Below are 11,606 nucleotides of genomic sequence, written 5' to 3'. Positions count from 1 at the left end.
GATACATTTCTGAGTGTATCACTGAAAATAAGTGATACTTTAGGAGGTTGATTGCTACAGCGCACAAAGTTTCAGTCCTAAAGTAAGGGCATAGGTCCTTTCTGCCACTTAGTAACAGTGCTAAAGGCTGCTTCTAAAACTGACAGTGCCAGCTGCTGAAACTCGTGTTAGGCCACTCAGGCCGGGCCAGTAACAAAAAGGCTTTTCTCTAGGATACCACTGCAGTGAGCAGAAACCAGAGCCCCCCACCCCTCCAGACTCCCTTCAGAACCCCCCCCCCCCAACTAAGCTCCCTTTCCTTGACATCTCAGACTTCAACTCTAAAATCCTGACACAACAATCACACTCATACATGGCATATTTTGGGCAATACAGAAGCCTAGTAAATGGAAAGCTAGTGCTTCAGGTCAGTATTTAGTGCCCTCACCTAGTAAGAAAGCTTTTCCTGCCTCAGGCTGCAGAAACTTGTAATTTCTAAGAACTTCTGTTAACAAAACAGAAAAGATCGGTTCTTAAGTAGAATCACTGTGCAGAAGCACCACTCCTACATCCTTCTTCCACAGAAGAAGGAAAAAAAACCAAAACTCAAATCCTCACTGTAAACACTTTCTACCAAGTCTGTGAAGATGTTTTCAAGTAGAGGCACTAGTGAAAAAATGTAGTGCTTCATCCAACCACTACATAAAGCTAACATAATGACTGGAAGCTCAACATGTCTAAAACTAACCAGATTTAGCTTCAGTAACATTAAGTAACTACAGTGCTTTGCCATAAGAGACCAAGAACAAGAGTGAAAACATTTAGGAGTAACAGCTTTAAGAGTATGTGAAAAGAACTTCCACCTTTAAAAAAGCTTGTAGAAAACAGAACTGCTGTAGCTACACAAGTCAAAGGCAGGGTTTCTAAGTGCCATGCAGGATGGTACCAGCTCATAGGTAGTAAGACAGTTCTGGTGGTAGTTGTCCACATAGTAAGTGAAAGGAAATGTTTTTTCCTCCCCTCATCTGTAAAGCTCCTGCTGCCTATCCTATGGAGTCAAGTCAGAATCCAGCACAAGCTGTCAGCTTCATTTCCAATGCTGTTTTTAAACATCCAATCTCCTCTTTCTCAGGCTTGCAGAAGATACCTAACTCAAAGTCTTATTTCAATTAGCAAGTTCAGTACAGCTCTCAGCTCCCAGGTGTATTTGTATTTAAGCAGCACAGCAGGTTTGGAAATATAAATCCCAGCCACAGGCAGATGGACAAATAGGTGTGGCTGTGCCAGCATAGGAAGGCCCAAGTATTGCCAACAAACAGCCTGTTTGCACCCAGGACCTGAACACCCAGGACCATACCTTCATTTCTTTCTGCCAGCCCACAAAATCAGCTTGCTATGTATAAATTTAGAGTTGGTGGTGTTTGGGAACATTTTATTTTGTACATGACAAGATTTGACACCATGTCAGTTAAATAATACAAATTTACATTCATGAGGAATGTTTTTAGAAAAGTGAACTTAAAAAAAAGATCTCCTTTACCCTTAAAACCCCATACCACCCATCAACATTTTACAGTGGAAAAAAACAAAACAATCTAATTCACATTCCCTCCTAACCCCCCAATGCAGGACAGTAGTTGAGTGTAGTTTACAGTTCATCTTTCACATCTGTGGATTCCTGTGAAGACAAAAAAGAGAATTAGAATATTACTTTTGGAAAGTGGAAAAAGGTTACAGGAATTGCCCCAGAAGAACAGAATTTTTTATTACTGTCACTGCACATTAGATTATCCTGCTATGCAAACATAACAGCAGTGGCATCAAAATTAAGTAGGTATAGTACAATAAATACTGTTTCTCAAATTTATTCTTACCTAATCTGACATTCAACAGTAGGAAATTACATTGCTGTAATCTATATATTTGCACTAGTCACAGGGTATCATCTTGCAGGTCTCTTCCAAAAGCAACCCAAGAAAGCAGGCCCAGTTGGGACCTCATAGCAACTTTACAAGTTAGTACTATCAAGAAGCTATGGTATTAGAGGAGTTCAGCATATCATCAAGACATAATGAAAACTGCAGCCATGAGCTAAGTGAAGGCTGACTTCACATGACAGGTGAACTGTTCAGAAGCAATGGTATTGTCTGGAATGTTGTTCCAAGCCTGTATTATAAGCATTTAAAATTACACAATTACAAACAACTGTTCATGTTTTTGCCCACAAGCTGTGGAAGTACCATGGATAATTATCTTTACTAGAGGATTTGCCACCCTTTTCTTGCCACCGGGCACCGTTACCATCTCTAAAGCTTAGCTCAGCTCCAGCTTTGAACATACCTCAGTGTCATCTTTTCAAAATACTAGTTTAATAATAAATTTGTTCTGCAGTTTTCTTCCCCCTCCAAGAAAAGCCTGGAACACCTGACACTAACATCTAGTGTCATGAAAGGCAAAGTGAACTTTATTGCCAGGTAGCATCCACAGATTAAGGTGCACATAAATATTGACAAGAAAGCATCAAACCTGAGACCCTACCTTCTGTGTATCACTGTCCTCAGCATCAGCATCCAGTTCCTCTTCATCCTGCTCTGCCTCCTCAGCTGCATCTTCAGGCTCTTCAGGCTCCTCATCCACCTGTACACAAAGGTCACAAGCAATTAGCTTTACTTGCTTAGGTTGTTTAATTAGTTGTGCACTAGCTAAATACAGGCTATGGAAGTATTCACTATTATTTCCTAACATTTGCCACCAGCTACCTGAAAGAAAAAGTAAAATCTGTTTAGCACTGGTACACTCCAGCAAAACAGCCAGCAGAAGTTCCTGCACAGCATTAGGAGAACCTGTATTACTCGTACCCACTTAGGAATTTCTCCTCATTATAGACTGGAGCCAAAGGCCTGTGTGCCTAGTTTACTCCTGTAGAGCCAGCACTTGACTAAGGACAGGAATATGCTTAAGAAGCATAATGAAATAGCAGAATCTCAAGCAGCTACAAAGAAGAGCAAGGAAGGAGAACATGAGCTTTAAGTACAGATTCATGGCTGGACTTTTGGTGGCCCACTTAACTGCAGGAAGCTGGATACATTTCATTTTATGCAAGTGAATGAAGCAGCTGCACTTTTTAAGATGGAGCAACAGCAGGTCAATTATCAGTCCAAGTGGAAGACAAACTAACCTTTGCATCCAGGTCAATGTTTAAACTCAAACGAAGCATCCTTTCTATTCTGTCCCCATATTCCTTAGTGTCCGGCAACATATATCCTGATCTCAGAGTTGCAGTTTCAAACAATACCACTGCAAGATCTGAAAGAGTTTTGTCATCTTCATTTTCCTAACATGGAAGAACACCAGAAAATCAAGAGAGACCTGTTAAAGCAGGTTATATGCAGCCAAGTCAGCCAATGTTTCACTACTGTATTTATTTACCTTGACCCTCCTCAGCATGTCCTTGATCAGTGGATGCCTGGGGTTAATTTCAAATGTCTTCTTTTGGCTGGCATAATAACTGAGACAAGAAATTACAGCACTAAATGCCAAGTTTCAAAATACAGGACCCAATGAGATCTTTAAATCTACATGCACTGGTTACAGTCACAGTAACAAGTGAAATCCCCCCCTCCTTTAATACTGGTGCAACTATAAAAAGCATTTCAGTTACTAAGTTTATCTTTTGCCAACAAATGGCAGATACCACATGCCACCAATGAGTCTTGCTCACCAGGCAGTTTTACATACTGGGCTTGAAAATAACAATTTAAGGCTATAATGGAGACTAACTTGGTTGTAAAATGACCTTAAAAACACCCAGGATCATTTGAACTGGGCAGAAGCTTGTTACTGGGCACACCAAGCCATTTCTTGTCTGCTACTACAGTACTGGAAGCTTACTTTGTAGATATATCCTTCCCAGTCTGGTAAGCTTGAGCCTTCATGATTCTTTCCATGTTACCAGACCATCCATACTGACTAGCCACAAGAGCACATGGAGATTGGGTTAAACGTTGAGATAGCACAGCTTTCTCAATCTGTAAAGAAAAAACCCCAAAACACCCTAATGTTAGTTCTCAGAGCTAATAGCTTATACTTAATAAAGTAAATAACTCGCACTTCCCTGTCAGTTCAAGAATCTCTGAAAAATGTCTAAGGTGACATTCTAACTCTTTATCTTCCTGAATAAAGATGTTATCCATAAAGATTCACCCATGAAGACAGAGAAGCTACTGTCAAGTCTGTGCTCAAATAATCTGCAAGGTATGTTGTAGCAAGTATGACAAATAAAAATAATCACTACATATAACACAATATTTTACCTTGTCTTTGAGAGCTTTGTCTTTCATCCAGTTTAAGAGGGGCTCAAACTCCTTTTCCAAGGCTTCCCGACTCTCTTTAGACTTTTCACTTTCTTCAAACTTAACTCCTTCTTTTGCTACATTCTGAAACCTCTTGCCATCGAACTCTGGCAAAGCCTGAATACAGTATTCATCCACAGGTTCAGTCAGATAGATCACTTCATAGCCCTTTTTCAGCAAACGCTCAACAAATGGTGAGGACTCAGCCTAGGATGAAACATTTAAGACATCAGTTTAATTGCATTTGTAATAGCAGCTACGAAAACCTGTACAACTATCTGGCAAATACTGGAATAGTAACATAGAGTCTCCACATTTACAGTAAATAGACAATTCATAACATCTATGGTACTAAGATGACAAGCTATAATATACTGTACTCCTTCCCTCTTTCTTTCACTCTTACACACCTCCTTTCTGCTGGCACCAGCCATGAAATAGATTTTGTCTTGCTTCTCTTTCATTCTTTCCACATACTGATCAAGGCTTGTAAGGTTACTTTCATGATGAGACGACTGGAAGCGCAGAAGTTTAGCGAGCCGGGTACGATTGGAGTGATCCTCAATAACACCAAGCTTCACATTAGTGCCAAACTCTTTCCAGAATGTGTCGTTGTATTTTTCCTCTGCAATTTTCTTGATCATATCAAGAGTTTTGCGAACAAGTTTCTTTCTGATCACCTAAAAAAAAAAGCAGTAATACTGAGTTACAACAATAAGTATTTTGAATAGCCCTCAATGCAACCTTACTTCAATACAAATTCCACTTTGTATTCCTGATCTGAAATAGACAAGTAATCTGTAAACAGCAATAACTGAGTTTCCTTCACATTAATTTCAGAGCCATGCAACAAAATTCATCAAGCTATTAAGTCTCCTAAACTTTGCTGCTGTTGTGCTTACAATGAAGGAATTTAAAACCAATTAGCTTACCTTTAACAATTTATGCTGCTGAAGTGTTTCACGGGATACATTCAAAGGAAGATCATCAGAATCCACCTAATTAAGAAACAAAATTTTCAGTATATCTGACAATATCTGAAGATAAAAAAAAAAATTAAAGTAATATTTATAATACTTACAACACCCTTAACAAAGTTAAGATACTTGGGCATCATGTCATGGAAGTCATCAGTGATGAACACTCTTCGAACATACAGCTAAATTACAAGAGCAGAGAGCACGCAAGTTACTTTAGGAGTTTTTGCTTTTCCACAAAACCATACCCACACACTTTTCTGTCCTACCTTAATGAAATCACTTTTTTTGGATCCATATTCATCAAACAGTCCACGTGGAGCAGAATTAGGAACAAACAAGATAGATTTGAAAGTGACTTCCCCTTCAGCAGTGAAGTGGATGTATGCCATTGGGTCATCATGTTCCTGTGACGAGAAAACACTTTCAATTAACATGGGGAAAATACTAGTGAATTAATAAGTTTCCAATAATAAGAAAGAGTTTGGCAAATAAGTGCAATTATTTTACAACTAATCCAGGTAGCTATGCTTTGCAAGAGTCTATCATGGAGACAGAAGTTTAAGTTACAAGAGCTGAGTTACTCATGTAAAAATAGCTTTCCTAAGTAACCCTCCTGGAGACCTCTCCCAAGTTGTGCTGGATTTTAATAAGCTAGTCACGAAAAAGTTACCAACAGGACAATAACCAATAGTGTTATCATCATACCACAGTTAAGATACTCTCAAGTTGCACGTTACACTGTATGATACAAAGACAACACTTCTAAGAAACTGTCTCCTTTCTTCCACCACATGCAACAAACAGCACAACTCTCAGACTAAATACAAAATTTCCCTGTAACATTTAAACACATCAGTAAGCTCCCCATGAGCTGCAACATAATATACAAACCTAGACTAATCAACACTCAGATGGCAGTATCTTCTCTCTGGAAAAAAGATTAATTCCTGACTGAGATGTTATACCTTCCAAGCTCTCTGCAGTTCCATCTACTGATGACAACTAATTAATTCTTCTGAAATAACCCATTCTATAAGCACTTAGTTTTATTTACATAGCAAGAGATACTATAGCAAGCCTCTTGCTTTGGAATTATCTTGAAGCCCAGAGTTTACCTTGGAAAAGGTTTTGTAAAAAGCTTTGTATTCATCTTCTTCAACTTCTTTAGATGGTCTCTGCCAGATTGGTTTTATGTCATTCATGAGCTCCCAATCCCAGACAGTCTTTTCAACCTAGGTAAATAAACACAATAGTATTAAAAAGACTCATTCTTTACTTCAGGTTAGGCCAATTAAATGTACTCCACTGAAGCAAAACATAAAATAGCATGTAAAAATCCCAAACATGCTCTCAAAATTATGCAATGACCTGGACATTCTCATTTTAAGCATACACACTAGTGCAACACATGGGAACAAAACTTTAGTCTACAATGTAGTGTGTTCCATGTTCATTTAACACATTCACTAAGCACCAGCACTTCTGTTCTAATGTTACTCTGGAAAAATCTTCCCAGCAGAGTATGTTTAAATTTAAACTTATCAACAGCATCAGGTTACAGAATTCCACTACCATTTCCAGCAATTCATGCAAGTACTTATAATTAGCTGTGACCACAGCTTCACAAGGCTACTGCCAATCATCTGCCTGACTTCTACCTAGTCTGTTTCATTTAAAACCTTCTCTCCTACCATCTCACATTAAAAGGATTTGCTCCTTGAAAGCACACACTACTGAAATGCACCTCTGCAAGACTACCTAGGAAAATTACTATCTGACGTGAGCTACAAGACACCAAGGCTAACAAAGCTCACCTTCTTAGTTTTTGGTTTCTTTTCTTCCTCCTCTTCTTCAACCGCTGCTTCATCATCTGTTTCTTCTTCTTTCTCCTTTGCTTCCTCCTCTTCAATGGGTTCTTCAACAGTCTCTGTCTAAAGAGACAACCACAGGTAGAGATTTGAAGACCTTGACTTCCTACCAGGTATGTTGTAGTATTCTCTCAAACAGTTTAATCTTTCCCAGCACTAGCCTGATTTCTGCTACTTGTCTGTAGCAAACTTTTCTACAACTAATATTTTTCAGTTACTTTTTCATTAATACATACTTCCCTTCAATACACTGGGAGATCACCACACTCAAATTTAAGTTTCTCAATGCTTTACACATAATGCTTATCAGAGACTTGGTGGATTTTGAGTTGGTGCTGCACTAAGAAAACATCACAACAAGCTTAAAATCTAAGACACTGCCCTGTTTCTTATAGAAGGGTATCTAGCTATGGCTCTGCTTGAAAACTTAACAGAGCTTCCATCTACCAAAGCCAGTGGAACAAAGATCCTTATTATTAATTAGCAGTGTTTTTATTTTGGTAAAATTGTTTGAATCAGAATAAAACCAAGTTCCTATCAAGTTTGTGATTTTAGCAACAGACCAGCATTTGAAAAAAAAAAACAACTAACAAACAAAAGAAAACTCCCTAGTAAAATAGTAGCCAAGAGTCAGGAACAGAAGAGTTTTAGAAACTGCACAAGAAGCAGCTCTATGGCAGGCCCTCAGCCTTCATGAAAGATCTGGCCATGAAGATCTTAACCAAACCTTATACTGAACAACGCTCAGTTAAATACACTTACCTTGCTGCTCCACACATATATAGGGAAGTTTATGAACTGGGAGTATTTCTTCACTAGATTTTTAACTGTGTCCAGCTCAAGGTAATCAGATGCTTCCTCCTTCAAGACAAGGCTTAAGAAAAAAAACCAAACAAAACCAAACCATTTTAAGTGCTGGACAAGTATTTGACAGTTTTATAGCAGAATATACATTTCTTATGCCTCTGAGATCGACCAACTGAGCCAGAGCATGGTGCTAATAACCAAGAGTGAGGGTTGATCCACATAGGGGATCATTCATTTAAGAGCTGGACTTGATGATCACTGTGGGTCCCAGCTCAGAACAATCTGTGATTTTTGCTGCAGCCGTAGCAATTCAGATTTATGCAAGTGAGCTTTTTTATTAGTTCAGCTCCAAGTAGCTCTTAAAAAATGCAATTCTTACTCAATCAGCAATTGCTTTCACTGACTGAGGCAGAACACAATATTCAAAAGTTTAAATAAAAACATCAAATCATATTGATACTTATCAGGATCTTGATGCACCCCCATGGGCTTTACTTCAAAACTAGAGCATCAAAATCAACTTTTTTACACTGAGTGCCTCCTCCAGAAAGACATCCTCTAAATCCAGGCCAAATAAATTTACCTACTCATGAAAGCAAAGAGAACAGGACTAGCAAACTACCTCCAGTTTGAACTTTGCATCAGACTAGCCTCACTGATATATAAACAGCAGCCAGATTCCCAGCAAAGCTCCACAGCCCCTGTATAGGTTTTGCCAGGCCAGAATGAGCCTGAAGGGAGCTGAACTGTCAGGAATTACTTGCTGACAGTTGTAAAGACAGTCATAGCTTTGTTAGCTCATCTAACAGAACATAAACTACATTACTACATTTATTTTTGGATGCAGTTTGTATTTTGCATATTTCTATTAAACTGAATAAAGCTGTATTACAAGAAGTCAATCAGTCACAAAGCTAAAGTCACTCACTTATTCCAGTAAGCAAAGTGTACCCACACAACCTTTTTTATTTTAAGACTAAAGAAACTTGATACTTACGTTATGGTTGTGCCACGTCCTAAGGTGTTCCCTCTTGGGTCATTGATCACAGAGAATTCATTTGAATCTGACTCCCAAATATGCTGAGTATCATTGTTGTGTTTTGATGTGACAATAACTCTGTCTGCTACTAAGAAAGCAGAATAAAAGCCAACACCAAACTGGCCAATTAACTCAGATGTTGACTGGCTATCATCCTGCATTTCAGTCATCTTGTTTAAGAATTCACTTGTACCAGATTTTGCAATGGTACCCAGGTTTTTAACTAGCTCCTCCTTTGTCATGCCAATACCCGTGTCTGTAACATGAAGCATGTTCTTCTCTTTATCACACTGAAAAAAAAGACAAAAATGCAGTTTGACTTCACTGTGATTTTTAGTACATGCCAAGGAAACTTGGTACATAGTAGGTATTCAAACATGACGAGCTACAATAAACTGAATCTGCAGTAACTATAGAAATGAGGAAGACTCTCCTTCAAAGCAGTCCAATACTTCAGCTGCTCTTTATAAAACCAGAAACATATCTTTACCACTAGAAAAGGAGTAGTCTTTGGTAGAGTTAATTGCAAGGGTCCTCATGTGGTCCTAGTTTGTATTTGCATCAGTATTAAGCCAAAAAAAGAAATTTAACAATGGAGCGTATTTTTACATTCTTCCACCACTTCTTTAAAAGGTATGTTTGTATCTAATCCTTCTTACCTTGATTTTAACTGTAAGTTCCTCATTGCCAGCAAGAGCATTTTCATCAGTTAACGATATCAACCGTATCTTATCTAAAGCATCTGACGCATTTGAAATAAGTTCCCTCAGGAAAATCTGAAATAGGAACCAGTAGTCAGGAATGGCAGGAGAGAAACAGACACACACCTCCCAAAATTCTAACATGATATGACGATGAAGGCACTAACCTCTTTATTTTTATATAAAGAATTGATAATTAGCTTCATCATTCTGTTCACTTCTGCTTGAAATGCAAACTTCTCAGATTTTTCTCTGATTTCTTTGATCTGGGATGCATTTAGGCCATCTAGCTGGATAGCTTCTTCTTCTCTGTTAAGACAGTGAAAAACCTATCAAGGAGTCCTGTCCACTAACAGCAAGACTAATTTAATCACGAAGCAGCAGCAATAGCACTTAACTACTGATGCAGTACAAAATTACATGATCACATGAGTCAAGTGCAAGAGCAGCAATCCTCAACTACATTACCATAATCCAAAAACTTGACTGAAAATTCATGCTTGCAAGTAAGACTTTTTTATTAAAAGATTCAGGGAATAATACTGGTAGTCTTAAAGCTACTGCAATCCTCAGCATGTGGTACACCTCACAGGGGTGAGGCATTTCATGGGCACAGAGCTATTTCATCCACAGGCACTAAACTGACATGAATTATGATGTGCACGAGAAAACCCAAATTAAGTTATCGATACTCTATAAAAACAAGTTGAACTTTTCTGAATCCAAGTTCTCAAGCTCATTTTTATTTAGAAGGAAACAGTCTTGACAGGAACGTTTTATTTCCCCCAGCTGACTGGGTCTCTCTTTCGAACAGCGTTCACCCCTTACTTGAGGCATTACTGGTGCTCAAACTGACCCATTCAAAATCAGAGCGCCCCGGGTACCAACCTCTGAACAACTTCATCATCCGTTCGAGACCCTTCTCTGCTTTTGCCCAAGTCATCTTCCACAGTCCCATCCACATCCACCTCATCGGCTCTGACCGACACTGGGAAAACAAGGAAACCAGCGTTCTGAGCCCGATCCCCACACTACGCACTGCCCAACTTCTTCGCTTACCCTCCCCACGCCTTCAGGCTCAGCGCTGCCCCTCGAATCCCCCTTCCTAGGAGAGTTCAGCCCAACCGGAGACACGGGAGATGGGCATGGGGAGGCCCCCTCCTACCCTCTGCCCTCGCCCGTGATAGCGCAAGAGTGGCGCAGCCCCCTCCCCCCGCCGCCCCATCTCCGGAGAGGGCCAGGCCCGGGCAGGGCATGCGAGGGCTCGAGCATCGCTTCCCTCCCCGTGGGGCAGACTGAGGGGTCCCGCCGGAGACTCCACCTCCCCTCGGCGGCCTCCGTCCCCCTCACCCCAGCAAACAGCGGGGGGGGGGGGGGGGGGGGGTTGGGCCTGTTGGCCGGGGCCCGGACACCCCTCCGCCAGAACCTTCTAGAAACCCGCAGGCGCTCACCGGCCAGGAGCAGCACACACGCCAGAGCGAGCCCCCAGACCGACTTCATGCCGGCCGTAGTGACAAGAGAAGAGCCGCCGCCGCCCCGTAATCCCGAATCCGTTCCGCGCAGCCGCCGATTCTACTGGAGCGACCGCAGCCCTCCCCCTCCGCCTTATCAACCCCCCGGTGGGAGGGACGGCGCCATTCGGCCCAATAGCAGCGCACCACGCCAAACACGCAGCCAATGGAGAGCTTTGAAAGGCGGGGCTTTCGACTGGCGCCGCCAATCGTAACTTTCCATGTGCGGTTTCCTGCTGTCGGAGCGTGGCCGGCGCCCATTGGCGGGCGGAGCAGCGCGCGGCCAATGGCTTGCGCGGGGGGGCGTGGCCAGCGTGGCCCCGCGCGGCACTGCAATGAACGATGCGCGGTGTTTAACGGCGGCACAAA

The 11,606-nt window shown here is 41.0% G+C and overlaps 1 protein-coding gene across 1 annotated transcript; it reads right to left on the bottom strand.

Annotated features, from left to right (window-relative positions):
• Positions 1-1,394: 1,394 nt before the first annotated feature.
• On the bottom strand, positions 1,395-11,324 carry HSP90B1 (heat shock protein 90 beta family member 1). The gene is made up of 18 exons (XM_058806034.1): positions 11,178-11,324; positions 10,615-10,714; positions 9,894-10,035; positions 9,685-9,801; positions 8,984-9,315; positions 7,942-8,053; positions 7,126-7,242; positions 6,427-6,543; positions 5,578-5,715; positions 5,413-5,490; positions 5,264-5,329; positions 4,742-5,011; positions 4,293-4,538; positions 3,871-4,007; positions 3,409-3,487; positions 3,158-3,313; positions 2,518-2,616; positions 1,395-1,657 (listed from the first exon to the last, which is right to left on the bottom strand). Exons 1-18 carry the CDS (start codon positions 11,224-11,226, stop codon positions 1,628-1,630), a joined length of 2,385 nt encoding a protein of 794 aa, XP_058662017.1. The 5' UTR covers positions 11,227-11,324; the 3' UTR covers positions 1,395-1,627.
• Between the last annotated feature and the right edge of the window lie 282 nt (positions 11,325-11,606).

Source organism: Ammospiza caudacuta, chromosome 5 (assembly GCF_027887145.1).
Source record: "Ammospiza caudacuta isolate bAmmCau1 chromosome 5, bAmmCau1.pri, whole genome shotgun sequence".
Classification (NCBI taxonomy): Eukaryota; Metazoa; Chordata; class Aves; order Passeriformes; family Passerellidae; genus Ammospiza; species Ammospiza caudacuta.
Note: the sequence above shows the minus strand (reverse complement) of the source record. Positions and strands in the feature narration are given on the sequence as shown.